Genomic DNA, 21,378 nt, shown 5'->3' with positions numbered 1-21,378 from the left:
TGAGGGCAGCGCCTCGCCCTGGGGCGCGCGTTCCGCCCGGGCCCGCAGCTCCGGGCCCGCGGCCGGTTTGTTTGCACCCCCTCCTTCCGCGGGGCCGAGCGGGAGCTGCTCGCAGGGATGGGTGCGTGGAGGGGGTGGCTTTGTCCCGTCCTGCTGGCCCTGACAGGCTTGGTGTCCCCTGCAGCCTGCCTGCCGGGTCGCTACGGCGCGGGGTGCGGGCGGCGGTGCCGCTGTCCCGCGGGAAGGCCCTGCCACCACCTGACGGGGGCCTGCGGATGTCCCCCGGGCTTCACCGGCCACGGCTGCGACAAGGGTGAGTTCCTCATCACACCGCAAATACTTCCCTCGGCAGCTAATGCATAAATGGATTTCTCGATTCAAAACATGGGGATGTGAAGCCTGAAGAGGGAAGGGACAACACCCTGACAGGAGGGAAGATGGCCAAGGGCTGCTTGTCCCTCGGCCAAGGGGTTTGGCCAGCTCTGAGCTCTGTGCCAGCGCAGTTGGGGCTGCTGGGGTTTGCCCTCTCTGTGCTTGAAGCTGTTGCACTGGCAGGGAGCAGCCAGGGGCTGAACTGCCCCCAAATGGGCTGAGGATGGAGTGGAGCCCAGCCCAGCCCTGCCCACTGTGCTGTCAGTAAAGCAGCAGCTCGGCTTTTCTTGGCCTTGTCCCTGTGCGAGGCTGTCCTGCTCTCAGATCTCGTGGAAGGGACATTTTCTGGCTTTTCTTAGCATGGAGTTTGGTCCCCCAGAGCTGTCTTTGGAAGCAGGCTCCTGCTCTGACCCCAGCTGCAACACCCTGGTTTTGTTCCTCCCCACAAAACTTTCCCTGAGCCCTGTTTTAGCCAAAGGAGAACCAGCAATAAATAAGAATTGAAAGGACTGACATCGGTGTCCTGTATCCTCCACCAGAGGACTCTAAATGCTGACCCACAACCAGGGCAGCTTAATGGAAATGAGATGTAAGAATTAAATGTGGAAAGTCCAAAACCTGTAGGCAATGTGGCTGTCAGCAGGCAGAATGAAACCAGTGGAGATGCTGATGTCACAGCAGCTTTGCAAGTTTAAACTTCTGCAAAAGGTAGAATGTCTTTATCCACATGCCTGGTCCCTTGGGAATTATACTGTTATTTTAGTCAATTTTACCTGACATTTCCCTATGATTTTTTTTTCTAGTGACAAGAAAATTGTATCTGGCCCTTGACAGTTGGGCACAAATTGACTGAACAAAACAAAATCAAGCAGTCAAGTAACCCCCAAGTAAATGTAATAAATCCAAAGTCCCGGAGGAGAGCGTCATTCCGTAGGCAGGGATTTTATTTAATAAATTTCAGCCCGCTCTTTGTTTGAGTGCTATATTTACCAAGACAAATTTAATTTATTGGTTTGCATTTCTTCTTCCCAAAGCTTGTCCACCGGGCACGTATGGGCAGGACTGTCACGGAGTGTGCCAGTGCTCTGCAGAGAATCAGGAATGTCACCCTGTCACTGGCCACTGCTCCTGCAGCCCGGGCTACCACGGGGCCCACTGCCACCTCCGTGAGTATTTTTGGGGGTTGCTGCCTTTCTGACAGAGAGCTGAGTCTTGCAGGAGCATCTGCTGGTGCTTTGGGTTCATCTGTCTCAGTACAGTGACTGAGAGAAGTAGAGGTTAATTATAGTATAAAAGTTACAGTATTACAAATAAGTTGCAGTACAGGAAGTAAGCATAGGGTGGGTTAATTGACACTAAAAAATGTAGTTGTATTACTGCAAGGAATTAATTTTAAAAAACATTTTCTAAAAAAAATGAATAATGTTGGTTCAAAAATGTAATTAATTCAATCCTTCAAATTAATTTTTAAAACCACCAGATTTACCAGCTAAATTCTTTCCAATCTCGTGCCACGCCAGAGAATGTAAAGATCATTCTCTGCATTGCATCTCTCAGCTACACCTGGATATTGCACAGCTCTCTCATTTCCAAATACCAAATCCAAAATACTTCCCGAAATCTCTGCGTGCTCAAGTAAGGACAAATGGTTATGAGAAAACAACAAGCTGAAATTGGCAATAAATCCAAGTGATTCATAAAGTCCTTTCAGTTGCAGAGCCTTCTGAGGAGCAATCAAATTAAACCAACTGTTACTCTGGATTGAAAAATGGTGACTAGTGTAGAGGACAAAATGCCAACTGGCCCAATGCTCCATCATAAAAAATATTCCCAGATCCACATGGCTCATGCCGGTATTTTAGGACATCTGTAAAGTTGTTTCTGGTGGAATGTGGCAACTGATAAGAAACATATACTAAAGCAGCCAATAAAGGAGACAGTTAATTACCTTTTTATTTACAACTTTAATTTTGGTTTTACTCCACGGCTTGTAATAGTCTCATTTAGAGGAGAAAAAAAAGAAAAAAAAAACAAGCTGTTGTCTTTCTTGCTCAGTTTTTCTCTCTTTGGTGAGTGTTGATTTCTCTTTCTTGGGAATCCAGCACAGTTCTGTTTGGCTTAATTGCCTTTTGGGCTGACAATTTGGATACAAAAGCCAGCTGTCACATGTGCAGCTCTAGTAAGGGTTAAACCACTGTTTTATAGAGAACAGAAATAGGAGAAAGACTCCCTTTAGAGATGGGCCTTTGTATTGCCATCACATCATCACATGTTATTCTTTAAAATATAAATTATAAATAAAACACAAAGGATTGATTCTGTCCTCCTCTGTGCATCAGTTTTTGCTGTAAGTGAGATCGAAATCTGGCCTTCAACGATGGGGCTGGAGCCATTTGGATCCATTATATATTAGATTATAATAAATGTTATAGTAGAGCAGTAGTGGAGATCAACTATTTAACAGGATCATTTTAAAAGACTTAATCATGGTCAGCCCATTACCTTTATGTAGCAATTTCTCTGTAGCCATTACCTGTGTGTGTAGCACTAAATCTCTCATTACAGTAAATGTCCTCAACCTTACTTAGATACTTCAGGTTTTATTTCAGAATTTTAAAATTTAAACCATTAACAATTACACTGAAGTTCTGATAGAGAAGGTATAAAAAGATTTGTTGCAAAATAAAATCTGTGTTTTGCTGTATTCAGGGGGGATTTTTGCCATGGATTTCTGTATAGTTGGGATTAAACCTAAAGATTTGGTTTAGATTTGAGATTTCATAGTGTTTTGTACTCTGACATTCCAAAAATATACAGAAGATTCTTAAACAGAGGTTATTAGATATTTATTGGAGAAATAATGAAATGATGAAAGCTCACAGAAAAATACTCATCTATGTTGGTGTTGTTCCTGTTGTCAGGAGCTGTGCCACTCATAGACAGCCACACAAAACAGGAGAACAGTTAATTGTGAGTTATTTCAAGTTTTGGTCAGTGGAGGGAGAGACTGTGGGACTGATGCTGAAGTGACCTACTGAAAACCAAGGGTGTCTCGCGTGACTTTGGTGGGAATACTCCAAGTTCCTGCTGTCCTCACTGCAGGGAAAGCTGGGGCTGCTCCAGGGTGAAGAAGCTCTCAATAGAATATTAAAACCAGCGCAGGGAGCGGCTCCCAAATGGGCTCTGGTCCAGTCAACATGTGGTTGGATGCTGCTGGAAACAGTTTCTGGCAACTGTTGCCATATTTATAGTACAGTGAAAAAAAGGTTCAAGAAAGTATCTATAAAAGGTGTAGTTGGCTGGGAAGTCAAATTTCCAGGAGCCAAGAGCAACGGGGCTTTCATGTTCTCAAATTTTGGAGTGAGGAGCTGAAAAAATCTCTTGGCAGGGTCCAGAGCAAGAAGACAAACTAACAATAAGGTTCTCATCACTTGTCCATAACTTGCTGGATGGGCAGATCTACTTGTTAAAAGGAGTAAAAAGCAGTAAGTGGTGGTGGAATGATTTACCAAAAAAAAAAAAAAAAAAAAAAGCATGGTATGTTTCTTTGACATTGACTGGGCCGGGAGATCTCACCAGCTTCACCCTCAAGCTGTAGGTGACAGGATGTGTCAGAAGGGATTATTTGACAATGTGATTAATAGCATTGGTCAGAAAAGCCTCAGTATGTGCAATTGCTATGGAAAGATTTAGGAGCTCTTGGTCATGACAAACCCACTCAAAGCAGAAGGAAAATCAGGAAATGAGGTGGAAATCTAGCTGCCACTCTTTTGTTCGCAGAAAAAACATAAGTCAGAAGTACAGGAAACCGTTAAATTAGAAAATGTCTTTATGAGATAACTGGTGGTGCAAGAATAGCCCTCTTTGCAAAGGCAGAGCCTACTGAAATGGTGGGACATGGTGCAAATTGCCCTTGTTATCTGCATCAAAATTCTTCTGCAAAGTACTAACAGATGAGGTGGCCTTGTTATTGGCCATGTGCACATTGCAGCAGCTGAACATGCCCTGAGTGTGCTGCTCCTTCTCGAGCCAAAATAGAGGAAATACTGCAAGGACAAAGAATCTGGTAAGAAGGGAATTACTGCATCCTGTTCAGTAATGGAGCTAACTACTGCTAGCTGTGAGCTAAGGAATAGCTCTGACAGCTTTGCCAGGGAGAAGCAGCTGTCTTTTGGAGTCTGGGACACAGAATAAAAAAATAAAGGAGAAAATCCAAATGATGACCAAAAGGAAAAGAAGGAGGAAAAGAGATACTCACATAGAGGAATTAAATCATTGAATCTGGATGAGTCCTTAACTTCAAGTCTTAGTAGGAATGAAAGAGGTGTTGCAGGGCTCACTCCTTGATGCCAGGGCTTGCACGTGAAACAGATTTTGCATCCTGGCAGATGGAAGCACTGATGACAGAGCATTCATTGAGAAGAATCTGTGAGAAGGGCTGGGGAGAGTATTTGCATGTTATAGAAGCATGTATCTGTTTAGTCCTGATGATCTGCTATCCTGGTTTGAGCAGAAGCCAACGTTCAGTTTTATTTTAAAAGGCACCCCTTCAAAGCTTCCCCATAAGCTCTTCCTCACTATTGAATAGTTCAGAAAAGCCAGAGATTTCTCTAGCCACTCAGGCCATGCTTTTGTGCCTTTAGGAAAGACAAAATACATGAAGTTATTTATGCACAGATTGCAAGGGATCTGTTGCTTGGAGACGTGAGCAAATATATTTTCAACCAGGTTTCTAAAGTAGCCAGACTTTCCTTCTGCCAGGGAAGAGAAGGAAGGGGTGAGCAAAGAAATGACATTTAGGGGTAGTAGCACAAGTGGAACTGTTGGATGATGATCATGCTGCTCAAGCACCAGCTCCTTCTTCCAGTCCACTGGCAGAAATGGCTCACAGCTTCTCACTGACTTGGGCAAACCAGGTGGCTGCTGCCCAAAGGAAGAGGGAGAATGACCCCATCTCTCTGTGTAGGAGGGAAAGAGGGAATACATTCATCTGGAACAGAAACCCCAAGAGGAAAACCTCTGTAGAACAGGGCTTGCTTTTCTTGCTGCTGTCACGTAAGGGGAATGGGAGAGCACAGAGGCACATTGTCCAAAGCAGCCATCTGCTCCTCAATGCCTACTGGCCCTCTGGAGGTGATTAACATTAGAAAATGAAAATCAAGCTTCGATTGAAAGCAACAAAGTGCTTAAGACATGAAATGCAACAGGCCCAGTAGCAACCTAACCTAATTGCTGGGTATTTTTTCTTTTAAAACAGGGTGTCCAAAAGGTACTTATGGTTCAAACTGCCAAAATCCCTGTAAATGCATGAACGGAGGCCACTGTGACCCTGCGTCAGGAACGTGTGATTGCGCTCCCGGTTTCATCGGAGCCAACTGCAGCAAAAGTAAGCCAACATTCGTGTTCTGCTTCTGTCAAAACACAGCAAAGAGAATCATTTGCATAAGAGCTTGTCAGAAGAAAAACAGACAGATTCCAGCTACCTCTTCCTTGAATTGTAAATCAGGATTCCAGCTTTGTAAAAAATCTCTTGCAAAATATTTTCCCTTGCTCCTGCATGCATAGAAGCAAGGACACTTACCCCAGGATTATAACCTGCTTGTCCAAATTTATTTCTAGAGCCAGCTCAGCATGAATTGCTCAAGTTCCTTCTTCCTGTCCAAAATTTCAAGGTTGAGAAATTATCTCAATATTTTGCTTCACACTGTGGTGCCATTAGTTTCAATAAATGTGAAAAAGATCAAATTTTGTCATGGCAAAACTGGTAAAGACTCCATGGCAACCCTACTACTACTTCTCTGTTTCAGAGCGAAATGGTGTGGCTGAATTTCTGTGCTGCTTCCAAAGCTCTGCTCTCTGTGAAGTTCTCTTCAGCTTATTCACAGAAAGGCAATGTTTGAATGTTTGGTTGCCCATACCTTTGCTCTTCCCTGTTGGGCAGCATCAATATTAAGGAAGGAAAGATGTTTTAAACTGGGAGGATGAGCAGCTGATATTTCAGTTGTACATTCACTCTTCTGATGGGAAAGACAGTAAATATTCCATGTGAAATCATGGATTATATTTATAATCACAGGTAGTGTCAGAAGGTAAAGCAGTTGTGTCTTTGGGTGGGTTTTGGCTTCATAGTTGATGCTTTGAAGTGCATTAGGTGGAATAAAAACAAAGCCAGCTCTTCCCCTAAGGTGATGGCTGTGTTAAAAATGAAAACTGCCAATGGATCCTCTGGGTGTTTGACAAATCCTGTGTTCCTCCAGCTTGCCCTGAGAGCCGGTATGGGAAGGACTGTGCCCAGTTCTGTGCCTGTGGCAGAGGTCAGTGTGACCCACGGACTGGCGAGTGCACCTGTGCCCCCGGCCACACGGGACCTGCCTGCCAGCAAGGTAACAAAGCAGGACCCAGGTCACCTCACCAGAGGGTGACACGTTTAAAATACCCAGCAAATAAACTCAGTGCCAAACATTGTTCACAGCCAGTTCCCTTTGCTGATAACGCTGCAGTTTGCAGTGCTCAGCCTCCATCCCTCCTCGCTCCGTCACCCAGCCTAATCCTGCCCACACCTCCCTGCCACCCTCCGTGCCAGGGCACCTCCAGGAAGCTGAGAGGATATGTCAAGCTCGGAGTGTTTGGGTGAAATTGATAATAATCATGGAGCAGTGTCCCACCACAGGGAGACACTAATGTCTTGGGATGCATTTGGGGAGCATGTGTCTGTATTTATTCCCTGTCACCTTCATCCTTTTCTTGGGGTGCTAATTTTTGGGTTTTTTCAAACTTTGTTAATTCTCTGTAGTGTGTCCCCAGGGACGATATGGCCCCAACTGCCACCTGACATGTACCTGTCAGAACGGTGGCATCTGTGACCACGTGGATGGCAACTGCACCTGTGGGCTCGGCTGGACAGGAAGATCCTGTGAGAAAGGTGATTTCCTGCTTCCATGGCAGTGGATTTGTACACTCAAGCTGGGGCTTGCAGTGTCCCCAGACACCCACAGACAAGGACAGCTTCAGAGCTGCCCCTAGTTAGAGCTTCAGGTCTTTTCTCAAAGAAGTTTCCTCCTGAGTCCTGCTCATTAATTCCCTTGCACATTCCTTATTTCTTCTTCACTCCATTATTTCTTCTCCTGCCCAACTTCTGTGTTCTTTGTTCATAGGAATGTTGGGTTTTGTCTTCTTCCAGGCGATCCTCTGAGCAGCAGAAGCCTATGTCTTCCTCCTCAGTGGTTATGTTCTCGTTCATTTGACTCTGGACTGGAGTTGAATTTCCCATGTATTCACTTCCCAGATGTTTTGACAACATCTATCCAAAGTAACTGAGATTATCCTGCTTTCTCACCCTCACTTCTCTATGACAGCTGTCTCTTGTGCAAGACAAAGCACTCTAACAGAATAAGCTCATATCCTACTCCAGAATCTCTCCTGTCAGCCCAGACTTCCCACAACTGTCCTGTCCTCCCAAAAACTATTCTGCATTTCTGTGTTCCTATTTTTCTCTGTAGGTAAGAGATACCTGTATAGTTATGGACTTAAATGTTCAGGAAACCACAAGTTTACTGGTATGAAATATAAGTAAATAGTTCTGAGTACACATTCAAGACAAATGCCATCATTAAATCATAACTGCCATGGCTCAAGCTCCCCAACACCCTCCCAAGCTCTTATTTACAGCACCTCTGTCCCTGACACCTGTAGAATATTCACCTCAAACTCCATCTGTATCCGTACCAAGAACTGGTTGTTAGAGGGGAGTGTCCCTATATAAAAGTGTCATATAGAAATGACACTTTTTAGCAGCATTCTGAGATGCAGTTGTTTCACTCTGCATCTGAAGAGACTCAGAGCCCCACCGTGCATCTGTGTGCAGAGGTGGAGCAGGGAGGAAAGGAAAGGTGCAGCTACTCACAGTGTGAATCCTGTGAGGATTCAGTGGGCAGTGAATGTTCTTTGTGGACAAATAATAATATTTATTATAATGTTTATATGCAAATAAAATATTTGCACTTCATCAATATCTGGCTGACCTAGCAAAGGGCAACTGTGTCCATTTCCATTTGTCTGTTCCTGGAGATCTCTGTAGTCACCCATAGGCTGAGTTGGGGCTGCCAGACCTCAGCAGGGTGGTGCAGGTGTCCCCACGTGGAGTAGTGGATTGTGGGTGTGTCTCATAGATAAAACATCTCTGGAGATGTGCACACATTGTGTAAGGGACTGTGTGTTGTATCACTAGAGAGAGCTTCACTATTTATCTTTCGACAGAGGGAGTGAAATTATTGGAAAATCGAGTCTTGATCTCCACAACAGTGTGGGATTGAGTATGTTGTGACTGGAAATCAAAGACAGCTAATCAGGCATCCTTTTAATAGAGATGAGATGTGAAGTTCCTGGAAGATCCTGTCTGGCATTTGCAGAGTTCTCAGTCTGATTATTTGGACAGCCATGCTCGTTTAAGTTCGTCTGCCCAGATTCAAATTATCCCAGCAGTGGGAAGTTAACTTATTCAGAGATGATGCTGAGGTTAATTATATTGGCACAGTCCCTTCTGCATGACTTGGCTTTCGGTAATTTGAGACGTGTTTGGTTCTGTAAAAGCAGATAGCTCATTATACATGGACAGACTGTTGCTATGTGTGAAAAGGATCCTCCTGGTTTTATTAGGAATTCGAATAGTGTGAACTCCAATGATAACACAGAGGAGGAGTAGCTTCATGTTTTCCTTCACACTTTTTAAGTGCCTAAAAGAAAATATTGCTGTGGATAAAGAAAGAAAAAAGAAAATCTAATTTATGCCATTCACTACAAGGCTTTACAACACATGGTGCGGGTTCAGGATCGAGTCTGTGAAGAGAGAAATTGAAAAAGGCAGGCTGTTAAAAGGATCAGGAAATTGCTGTTCAAACATCTATATAACATAAAAGATTTCTCACCAAAGTATGTAAATGCATCATCATTGTGCAGAAATCCTGTGTCTTCATAACAAATATTCTTTGGTCTGCAAATTATTCTCTGGGTATCATCTCTTGACAATGCTATCTATCACATATGAGCTTTTCTGGGTGAGGGCAGTGATTGTTTGTCTGTTTTTCTGTCCATGTCCTGCCAGCAGAGTGTCTCCCCGGGAAGTATGGGGCTGGCTGCTCCTTGGACTGCCTGTGCCAGCACAATGGCACCTGTGACAGGTTCACAGGGTGCTGCAGGTGCCCCGAGGGTTTCTATGGCCACTCCTGTGAGCACAGTAAGTGGAGGCACTCGGGGTAATTGTCACAGGTCTGGGGTTTCAGAGTAGTCAAAAATAACCTCACTGGTTCAGTTAAAATCTTGGGGATGTCCCAGATCATCCAGCTCCTTCCAGATCTTACATGTCTCCGATGCTGGGTGGTACAAGTTTAAAAGCCCATGGCATTATTAGAGTTAAGTATCATTTTTTATTGGTTGCCAGGGAATGTCACAGAGAATACAGAGGATTTGAATGATGTGTATGATTTTCTCCATGGACCTTCTTCATTTTAATTTTTCAGGATGCCCCCTTGGATTTTATGGGCTGGGCTGTCTTCAGGCCTGTGCCTGTAAAAATGGAGCAAGCTGTGATGCAGTGACAGGACAGTGCCTTTGTCCTTTGGGTTATCACGGTGTCCACTGTGAAAAAGGTACTGCTACACCTCTGATGGGAAAGAAAAAAAGAAAAGGGGAAAAAACAACAAAAGCAGAACTCAAATAACCTCTTATAGTTACTGAAATATTTGTTGGGAGACACTTCTTCCATAGTTTGAGCTTTATGAATATCCTGAAACACTGAATTTGGGACAGATTTCCTGTTATAGAGCTGGGTGTTCCCATTCCCTTATAAATTAACTAATCTGGTTCCAATTAATACAGTGAAAGTCCTGGTCTCCATGATGTCTTACAGCAATGAGTTCCACATGCCATTTATTAAAAATAAGTCCCTTTTGCTGATTCTAAATTTGCTTCTAAAACTCCAAATAAGATTATTAAATAGGTGCATGTCAAACCTATTGAGTGTTATGGAGAGGTTTTCTAGAGAGTTCTAATTAAAAATAGAAGTGCCAGCTACATTTCTGGGACAGATTTACAGATAGCTTTGAGAAGTTAGATTAGGCAACCCCAACGGAAGGAGAGCTCATATAAATATTGTGAAAATTGCACTATGTTTTATTCTTCATTAAGCTTGGCATTTACACTGGTTAATTTATGAGCTTTCCTCTGAGATCTCCTGGGAAAACTCTGGGTTTAATGTTCTTGCCACTCAAACTGCATCTGAAAGATTCTCTTGCTGTCAGGCTGTGACAGGGGCTGGTTTGGTGAGAGGTGCCAGCATCAGTGTGACTGTGGAGATGCTCCTTGTGATCCAGAGACTGGGAAGTGCCTTTGCCCACCTGGGAAGACTGGAGAAAAGTGTGACATTGGTAAGGGCAGTTTTTTTTAAGGGCTGGACTGTGTGTAATTAAACCACTCTGACCTGTTGGTTTCAGAATAACTGTTAAAGGACATTTGTTCAAGAAATTGTTCATTGTAGAAAATTGCTCTTTAGGGTTATCAACACCTTTATCAGCAGGCTTGTACCTCTTGATTTAATCAATATTTAAATTGATATACTGATAGGAAAACTGTTCATGGGTCAGCTGTAAAATGTCATTTACCCTAAGGTTTGGAGAACACAGGCTGGAGAAGAATAGACCAAGAAGTTTTGCAAATGTAGTGGGGAGGACTCCAGAGGGTGCAAGGGCTCCAATTTCCACACTGACCCTTTTCAGACCAGTGCAAAAGTATGTCCAGCTCTGTATTTGCTTCCCCTGGAAGCAGGATGGAATCTCCACAGATGAGGGTAGTGGGGCTGCAGCAGCTGTGCTTGCCCCTGGCCTTCAGAGGCAGCCCAGGAACTTTTAACCCAAATGCTTGGGCTGTTGGCCCACAGGAGCAGGATTCTTCAGTAACAAGGATATAAAAATAGGTGAGAAATTTTTCCTGTAGGGAAAACCGTCCCCACTGCTGTACCCTGATGGGGTTGGGCACAGGGTAGAGAGGCAGATTCCTGAGCCAGACTCTGGTCACAGCTGTGACTGATCATAGTTCAGGGCCAGGTTGGGCAGAGCTTGGAGCAGCCTGGTCTGGTGAAAAGTGTTCCATGCCCATGGCTCGAACCAGATGAGTTTAAAGGTCCCTTCTAACCCAGGCTATTCTAGGATTCTGTGGTTATGATGGAGCAGGTTTAGGGCAATCACTGAAATAAAAGGAATTGCAGTGGTTAAACTGAGTGTCAGAAAACATTTGTGATCCCAATGCTGTGACAAGCAAGATAAAAGGAGTGAACATCCATGTGCTACTGTGGAGCTTCACCAGGAGCCAAAATCCTCCTGAGCCCCTGGGACAGAGGGGAAATATTTTTTCTCCTTTTGTTCTAGGATGGGGCAGAAATTGATTGAAGCAGGCTGTTATTAATACAGATTGCTGTGAGCTTAAGCATTAGTGCAACTTGTAAAACTAAAATGGAAAAGCATTTGATTCCCTCTGTGCAGTGTCCTGTGGTCAGGAAATGAAGCTCCCAGTCTTCAGCACTGTTCCAGTGGGAACAGGAGCCACCCTCACTGCCCACACAGCCCCAGCTGTCCACGGGCCTTTCCAGTAAAATTTTAGGCAGAAGTGGAACGCAAGGGGGAAGCTCAGCACCAAAAATGGGAATCGAGGTTTTCCTCCTTGCAAACTCTGCAAGTCTTTTTTATTTTTCTTAAATCAGTTAGGGTAGCCCCCATCCATGAAAAGCTGTTATGGGGTAGGTTTTATTTGCATTTTTATTTTCAATTAGGCTCAGTTCATCTGTGATATAACTGTGAGCAGCTGTGACTGTGCAGCAGCCATAAAGATAAAAGGCCTGATTTTAATTTGAACTCTGGTAAAGCACCCATTAAACAGGCAAAATGTTAATTAAAAAAAAAAGGGGAGAGAGAGAGAGAATATAACAGATTTTTATGGGCGTTCTTTTTCTGTAGTAAATTAACATTGCAGACTTTCAAACAGATGTCTTAAATACACATTGTTATTAACATGAAAATGTGGTATTACATAAATTAAAATCAGGTCCAGAGGTGTTTGGGGAGACCTTTTCTCATAACATTTCCTAATTGAAAAGGCCAAGCTCAGAGCGCACAGGGCAAGTTCTCCCACGTGCTGGGGCTGCAGCTGATGCAGGGCATCAGGCTCAGCAGGACTTTATTTACCCGAGGGTGCTCATGAGAGAAGGCAAGTTCCCTGCTTACAGGGTTTTTCAGCAAGGTGAGGACCTTTGTTTGCTGTGTGTCTCACACCCTGCTTTGTGACCCTGCTGCTCACTGTCCTTTCCTGCCTGTCCTCTGATGCATAAAAAATTGCAGTGAGGACTTACCAGCCTAGCTATGAAATGTATTTGCATTTGGAGGTGAGGTTTTTTTGAGAGTTTAGTTTGCCAGGAGGCAGCAGAATTGTGCAATCAGAGCAAGACATGAGTATCTATAAAATGGATTAATTCTCAGTGTCACATTCTGTGAGAGAAGGCTCTTGGCCAGCACGCACTGACAGCCCAGCCATGCAGGAGAGACGGGGCAGGAGATAGTGTGGATCCAGGATGCTGACAGCAACTTTCCTGAGCAGATCCCAAGATGTTCTCCATTGAGCTGTCAGCCCCTGTTTTTACACCAGCAATGATTTCCATTCTGGGAACCTCTTCAGGACAGCTGGGCTGCAGCTTGGGCAGAGCATGCGGCAGACAAAACTTGACGACTGCCGCGCTTTCCCAAATGTCATGTTTTACTGTGAGCAGATGTAGGTGTCTGAGCAGCTTCCTGATCCCACAGAAGGGGGAGACTACCAGGAGTGTTCACCCTCTCCCAAACCCTCCTGTCCTTGCAGGGTGCAGGCCAGACCAGTACGGCCCCGGCTGCTCCCTGCGGTGCCAGTGTGCCGGCAGATCCCGCTGCAATCCCCACAACGGCAAGTGCGCCTGCCCAAACTCCTGGATGGGGCCAACCTGCAGAGAAGGTAACCAGGCTGGGGGTGCAGCCTTTCCTGGTGGGATAAAACACGTGTGGCCCATGCTGGTGGTCAGTTTGGATGGGAGTGTCAACCCATTGGATTGTTCAGATAATTTCTCTTAATGAAATAAGAGTACAAGAGGGAAAGTTTCCTCTCGCTTGTAGTTTAATCACAGTTCCTCCTTTAGTTCAGGAATAATTTTGGGAACCTTCTAATTTGGAGGTGTTTTACAGTTTTGCCTACACTCTGCCTCTGTAAGGAGGCTGCTGTAACTCCCTCCTCTACCTTCTTTTCAAGGCTACCATTTATTGAATTATTTAAGTGTAAATTGTATAATCTATATAATATTTCAGTATTAGGTTATATGGACCTGAAACCGTGTTTCTACTTAATTCTCTAGGTGGCCCTCCAAAGCTTCCTTTTTATGAAGAACAAGCTCAAGAAAGAGGGAGTATTTTTCCAAGAGCTCTACAACAGTAACATTTGGACTAATAAATGAACTGTTTTATATGCACAGACGGTATTTGAATTTGGATATGAAAACAGTTATTCAATTCAGCTTGAATTGTACTGAAGTATTCACACTTCTTATGGAAGACTACAGAGGCCATTTAGTAGCTGGATCCTTTTAAAAAGTTGAATCTGTTTCATGTGCTCATTCCTAGCCTCTTGCCCCTCCATTAATCTACTCTGGACATTCTTTCTGGTATTAATATAATTCATTGCTTGAAAGCCTGGACATGTTTTTAATCAGACCAGCTCCAAAGAGTACGGGGATAAGCGGCGTGTAACACCTCACCGTGGAATGAGCCAGACTCCATATCAGGGACTTTCTAAACCCACTTGACAGCCAGCACCAAGTTTGAAGAGTGTTCCACAGATTATTTCTCTACAGATTCACTGGAAAATCACATTGCACAGAAACTAGAGGGATTCATCAAGTTAATTCCTCTTTGAATAACACTGTGTGTTTTAGAGAAGTATGCAGTCTAATTCTGAACTTGCAGCTGAAGAATCCGCCACAATCCAACAAGAGTCCTCAATACATTGTTAATTTATTTAAGAGCATCTTCTGCATTTCTGGTGTGGTTTGACTGATTGGAAGATCTCTGTCTGAATCTGTCTTCCAAAGAGCGTGGTGTCATCTGCCAGACTCTCCTGGCATTGTGTCCTCACATCTTACCAGATTAATTTCTCAGTGGTTTGTCAAGCCAAGCTGTGCAGCACTTCTCATAAAACAGTGTATTTGCTGATGCAGAAAAGGTTTTATCTTAAATGGAGAAAGCAGATAGAAGAGGAGAGGTGCTTAAAGATAATATTTTTGGGTTTTGGGCTTTTACTGAGCCTTTTTATTGTTTTTTAATCATCTTACAACAGTTCTGATCCCATTCAATAGCTGCTGGTGGCCACTTCATAGAACAGAGATGTTTTGGTGCTATTTTGTCTGTTCAGACAGGTTTTCTTTTGATATTAAAAATATGTCATTATAAAGAAATGTATGTTCTGTATTTTAATATTCTGAGTTAACCAAGCTAAAAGATTTCAGTGTCTCTTTATACCTCTCTGTAGGTTAGGAGTTACAAAATCTGTGTAGTAACCACTTAATTCTTACTGTATCAAAACTGCACTTAAGAAGGGGCTTCAGGGCCATAGTAGACACAGAGTATGGGCAGTTCCAGCTCTTGTGCTGACATTCCATTCACCATCAGAACAAACTGCAGCTCTGCAAGAGCAGGTTTTTGTTTTGCAAGACACAAAATGACAATAATTGATGGTAACTTGGGATTTTTGAAGAAGTTCGTTGTTTTGGTTGGGTGAGTGATGAGTTGGTGAAGCAGGATCCAGGAGGTTGGATGGGAAGGTGAGCTAACAATTTTCCCCATGGTTCACCCCAGGTCTTAAACACATCTGCAGTCAGTAACTGTCCAGGCCAAAGCACATGGCACTCATTCCTCTGGGAGTTTATTTCAAACTGTGATCTGTGGGAGGCAAGACAGTTTTAGGAGGTGTTTTCCAAGCTTCATGGAAGTCTTATTGTTGTTACTCATCAATTTGTAGGTATTGAAAGTAAAGGTATTTGTGAATGTGTCAAAATTAATTAACTAACTGTGCTTTCAGCCAGAAAATCACTGGGGCTGATGTTGATCCCTTTTAATTTCTTCTGTAGAGGTCAATGAATGTCACTGGAAAGTTCATTCCATGTAAATGTGGCAAAATTATAGTCCCAGAAGTGTGTGACTCTCAGCAAGGCAGTGACATTTTGAATGTTCTTTTGGAGGTGTGATGGCTGGGGTCTGATCCTACAATTATGTGAATTTGGGGCAATTTCGCTGAACAGGAACCTATAAATTTTCTGTGAGACAATGAGATACAATCTTAGCAACTGCTAAGAAGAACAATTCAAGTTGAGCAGTTGACATATTTTGATCTTAGCTCTGTATTTACTGCAGAGCCAAACTACAGCAGTAGTGCAAGTGTCACACTGTACTCAAGATTTTTTGTAGAATCATCGAGTGAGTAAAGCTGTAGAAAACCTCTGAAGGTCTGAGCTTCTCTTTAAAGCCTGGTCAGCTTCAGAGTCAGATGGGTCAGAGATTAATCATTCAAGTAAAATTTCAGAGATTCATCCCAGCTACTTTTGAAAATCTCCAAGGATGGAGATCCCACCACCTCTTTGAACCTGTCCTAGTGGAGATTTCATTTTCTTCCCTTTTATTCCCTGGTTTCTAATTAGAATTTCTTAAGCTTCATCTTTGGTCCACTGCTTCTCATCTTTCAGTGTGGATCTCTGAGGAGCCTTTGGCTTCCTCTCCCCCACACCCCCATGGGGTAGTTGGCTACAGCCTTGGTCTTCTCTTCTGAAGACTCCCCATTAGCTCAGTGACCCTCACTGGCCACATTCCAGTACATCAGATGTTCCAGTTTGTTCCAGCTGCCCAGAGACTGGTGTGGTTACTCAGCAGCTCATGCATAAAACCCTTTACACTGCTGTCAGACAGCAGAATGGATCAAATGTACTGTTTTTCCCTTATTTTAGTAGACTGGCATGTGATTTGAGCAGCTAATCAAAGGGGAGACCCTTCTCAAGCCATTTTATTTACACCTGTGTATACTTGTTTACATTTTTCACAGTACCTTGCTAATAGAATTGTAAATATGTAGTATAAGGAAATAAAAGATTGTTGTATTAAGTGTTTTTAAAGGATGTCATGATTTTAGGTACATGATGAAACACATATTTTAAGTGACTGAAACTGAGCCTGTGCCAGTGAAATAAGAGGCCCAAGCAGATCTGCTTTGGGAAATATTTCAGCAAACATTTTTTCAAATCAGAAAATGCCAATTCATACAAACCACTCCATATGCAAAAGACTTTTTTATTCAAAATGCTTCTTGGCTTCTTTATGTTATTACCTTGGGAAAAGAAGTTCACTTCAGTGCCATCAAACAGACCATTCTGATTTATGGTTCTGCATGACCTTTTGTTCCAAAACAAAGAACAGTCAGATACAGGTAAAAATCAGAATTAAAGATTACAAAAATATTAAAAGAGGAATTTTGATTGGAGTAGTTGGAATGTCTTACCTTGGTTCTTATTTTTTCATAAGGCAGAGAAAACTTTTACAGGATTTTGTTTTCTATAAGAGCCACACTTACACATTATTAACTACTAATTAAGGAATTTTATTTGCTTCTGATATTATTCTGATTCTGCTCCTTACTACAGTTTAACACATTAATGTAATTCTTTGCCTACAAAGCAGTCTTTATTTGACAGGGTTTTTTAATGGAAAGCTGACTAAATCAGCTTTTCCAGAGATTAATTTTGTGGCAAGCAAGTATAGTTGCTACTAAATTAATACAACTCAGCTTATTTGCTTCATCAGATTCCAGTGAAAGAGCATCAGGCTGACACAGTCCTGACCACAGCACTGGGGCTTGTTGAAAATGAGAGTGAAAAACTCAGTGAAAATGGGGTTTTTAGTTAAATTGATGCCCTTCTTCCTCTTGGTGAAGGCTTTTGCTGGCTCCCCATTTCCCAGGGGGCTGAAGTTAATTACCCTTCCTTGGAGAGAGCGCTCTGTGTATTCCTCTGTAACACACTTGCACTTGCAGATAGCTCCTTTCAGAAAGACACTGGAATTATTTCAGCCATGCAGTTCCTGTGCCAGCTCCCCCTCTCTCACCTTGTGTGCTCCAGATAACTTCAGTTGGAGTGGGAAGGAGTTGAGTGTAACTCAGTGGGCCCAGCAGAACCTCGCTCGCTGAGAATTCATGAAACCAGAACAACGTGTTTTAAGTTAGACTTCACTAACACTATCCTCATAGGAAAACAATCAGAATTTTAAAAATTCCCCTCTTCCCCTGCCAAAAATTATTATTCTACTTTTATCCTTTTTATGTTGAAGAACCATAGCTATTAAAGTTTGCCCAGATTCCTTGCCAACCATATTATTTTGATTGGCTGCAGGTTTCTGTTTGTGTAAGTAATAACCAGCATAGTGTCAGGCGTTGCCAACGGGACAAACATGGAAATAATACCTTCATGTCCTTCCCAGAAGAGTCAAAGACACATTTGGGAGCCATCGTGGCTTCATTGTGCAGCTCAAACAGGGACTCTTAGAATTTAGCTTCTTATCAGAGCAAAGTAAAGCTTAGGAACAATCTTTGAGAGTGCTGGTGGACCAAGAAACCTCCATCCTCCCATCCTTGTGTTAATATTCTTATATTTAGGCTAGAAACCTTCTCAGTCTCCAGCTTTTGAAGGATTTTTCCTTCAGATTGACCTGACTGAGCAACTCCGTGCACGGGCTGCAACTGTGCCCAGTAATTCTTTTGCAAGGTCACAGCTTTAAATTCTGTCACTGTGTAAAGCAATTTCCAGCAGTAAACACCAAATCTCAGCCTTGTAGAGCATAAATTGTTCGCTCTGTTCTTTTCATTGCTTTTAATAAGCACTCACATAGCAATATTATGTCTCTGTGAATTTGTAATCCCTCTTCAAGGAATGTGTGGGATACATCTCAGATTTGTACTGTACTTTCTGTTGTAGATGTGTTGTAGTGAAAGGATGCTGATTTTTTTTTTTTTTTTAATAAACATGTCATTAAAACTTGGTATTCTTTTTCCCTTATTGCTAGTCTTGAAGCAACAGTTTTCTGTTGTGGATGAGACTTTATTCTACTGAACTAATTCACATTCAGAGCAAACAGGTTGAACTCACACCTGCTTTTAATAGTTTATATAGAATAAATAATGGCCTGTGCCCAAATGGGTCTGTTTACAATCCCTGACCAGGGCAATCTGGCCAGTGGCTGAGCCTGACAAATAGAGCTTTCTGGCACTCAGACTCCAGAGTATTAGAAATATTCAAAACACAGCATAAATCTTGCTGGAAGGGGATGGTTATGAAGTGTAACATTTTGGGAAGACACGGGCACGGAGCACTTTGAAGGTATTTGAAACCACACACCTGCAGCCTCCCATCAGCCTGCTTGGGCACTTCCCAGAGCCCAGCTCTGCCAACAAATTGCCTGCTTCACCTTCAGGGTATTGTCTTCTCCCATTGGCAGGAGCTGAAGGAACATGTGTGCCTGCTTAATGCCAAATAATGCAGTGAGAGTGTGCTGGTTAATTGAAAGTAGCAGGCTAAATTGAATTCAAAATGTGTGACAAAGGGGGAACGGTAGATCAAGCTGTCAGGGAAAAAGTGGACGGCTCTGGGTTGCTGCTTTCTGGGAGAGCAGGATTGGATTCCTTTTGAAATTTCAGGGCAAACGTTTCGAATCGAGCTGTGTAATACTGCAGGGTTCTGTCTTGCGTGATTTACTTCACTCTTCCTGCAGATTTCAACAAGGAGCAGAATAATTAAGTTCATTCGGTTTGTCATCTTTTTGACATATGTTCTAAAAATAATTCTATAATCCTTGCAATTTATCCTGTAATTTCTTTATTAGAAACCATATTTATACTATTTAAAGAAGCTGTTGATGTTATTGCTGTTAACCTCTCAGATTGCTGTTAAAAGCTGATCAAAATCTAGACAGAGAATATTAAACCAGAATATTCTCAATCTCTGCTGAGTTAGCATTGATCTGTGTTTTAAACCTTTAAAAAGCCATGCCTCTGCAGCACTTGAAATGTTCATAAATCATGGAATGGTTTGTGTTGGCAGGGACCTTAAGGACCATCTATTTCCAACTAGATGTGGGGCAGCCACAACTTCTCTGGGCACCCTTTGCCAGTGGGGTGATGATGGTGAGTGCCTCACCATCCTCACAGTAAAGATTTTTTTCCTGCTATCTGAGATATGTGGGACCACGGTGACCTTGTGACTGTATCCAGGGAGCACTGTTCCATGGGATGGTCCCTCAGCATCTTCAGAAATCATTATCCCAATCTGCAGCCAGCACTGCTTATCTCTTCTTTTAGTCAGCACTACAAGTTCACAGGGTGCTCACAGAATATGCTGTATGCATGCAATAAAAACAACCATCCAAACCCCATGAACAGTTTAAAAATGGCTTAAAAGTGCTGTATGATAAGGCACTGCTTTGTTGATTCCTTCAAGCCTGGTAGTTAAAAAAAAATACAACTCAGTTGTGTTGTTTTATATATGAATAAAGATGTCAGCAAGTAGTCATCTAACTGTCCGTGCCATTTGGCAGTATCTAGCTTCCTTTTCAGTAATAGCCCAATAAATCTTTATCATTCACTAAGCTGATGACAGCAAAACATCTTGAGAAGCTGCATGTGGTGTAGATACTATAGTTAATGCTTAAATGCTTCATGCCATCGTCTACTGGGTGTTTTTTCCCGTCCAGATGTAACATCCTGGTTTAAGGCATGTGCTGGCTTCTCCCTCTAGTGATTCCAAGAGCCCAATGATAATTAAGTAATTAATTAATTAAGGTCTGTTACCATCTTGATCCACAGTTACTGAGATCCACCTGCTCAGGTGGCCTCACTGACCTCTTCCCAAGAGCAGTACAAGCAGTACTTAGCAGCTGTTGCTGTTTGGGGTGGGTTTTGCACTTTGTGTTTTCTTTCTGCCTGTAAGTCCTTGGTTCATCCAGAAATCCAGGGTTTGTCTCAGCTCTTTGGAGGTGGCCATGGAGGGACTCCATGGCCTCCTTCCCAGCAGGAGCAGCACTGTGAGCTGGGCTCATGTTGGCTGTGTAAGTGGAGCCACGTTTGGGGTGGAAAGGCTCCATGTCCCACTGATTCTGCCCTGCTCCCATTAACACCAGCCTGTCATTTCTTTGTTATTTGTAAGTCTTAAAGCGCCATAAGTTACTTAAAAAATGACTTAATGAAAATTCTCTAATTTTTGCAGCTGGAGGAGGCTTTATTCAACCAGAAATCCAGTTTTTTAATGATTTATTTGTCCTCTAAGGACCACATTAAGGTTTCTTGCAGTACATCATCATCAAAGAGCAAGATCAGTACAAGCAGAGACTGTGGGGTAATTCCTGTCTGTCCATTTGCTTTTTTTTTCCCTTTTCCCTGACATTTCAGCTGTGGTAACTGTTGTGGATCTTGGCCTTGCACTACCAGGCACAGGGGAAGGCTGCTCTTAATTATTACTTGATGCTAAGGGTATATATGAAATACAGAGCAGCAAATAGCATCACATTAAATATGGGCTGTATCCCTGGGTAATGAGGGGTGGGAATGCTGCAGGAACAGCAGCCATGGATGGCATCACTCTGCTCAGTCCTCTTGTGGAACCCTTCACCCTCTCCAAAGTAAGAGGTTTGAACAGGCAGCTTGAAGGACTATTAGGACTGCTCACAGTCCTAGTTAGCATGTTAAAATATTTTACAAGAACCAGTGAATTTGATCAGAAAATAGTTATTTTTGGCTGCCAATGTGGCAAAACCACTTAAAATACAAACTCAAGAATGTGTTGAAAGGAATCAGTTTGCCAGCACAGCTATTGTTGTAGCAAAGTCTCTGCTCTGATCCAACAGGAATCCTCTCTTT

The 21,378-nt window shown here is 42.9% G+C and overlaps 1 protein-coding gene across 1 annotated transcript in view; it reads left to right on the top strand.

Moving 5' to 3' along the window:
- LOC102105066 (uncharacterized) overlaps nt 1–18,200 on the top strand; it is an 89,989-nt gene extending 71,789 nt beyond the window's left edge. The window contains exons 27-36 of the mRNA XM_088061149.1: nt 185–313; nt 1,407–1,538; nt 5,630–5,758; nt 6,630–6,755; nt 7,166–7,294; nt 9,476–9,604; nt 9,888–10,016; nt 10,668–10,793; nt 13,270–13,398; nt 13,793–18,200. Of these exons, the coding sequence (XP_087917275.1) occupies nt 185–313; nt 1,407–1,538; nt 5,630–5,758; nt 6,630–6,755; nt 7,166–7,294; nt 9,476–9,604; nt 9,888–10,016; nt 10,668–10,793; nt 13,270–13,398; nt 13,793–13,872 (1,238 nt within the window). The 3' untranslated portion in view covers nt 13,873–18,200. The remainder of the gene's footprint in view (nt 1–184; nt 314–1,406; nt 1,539–5,629; nt 5,759–6,629; nt 6,756–7,165; nt 7,295–9,475; nt 9,605–9,887; nt 10,017–10,667; nt 10,794–13,269; nt 13,399–13,792) is intronic.
- The last annotated feature ends 3,178 nt before the right edge of the window (nt 18,201–21,378 follow it).

Source organism: Pseudopodoces humilis, chromosome 11 (assembly GCF_049639895.1).
Source record: "Pseudopodoces humilis isolate 2021_Gansu_Grassland_sample_001 chromosome 11, ASM4963989v1, whole genome shotgun sequence".
Lineage (NCBI taxonomy): Eukaryota > Metazoa > Chordata > Aves > Passeriformes > Paridae > Pseudopodoces > Pseudopodoces humilis.
Note: the sequence above shows the minus strand (reverse complement) of the source record. Positions and strands in the feature narration are given on the sequence as shown.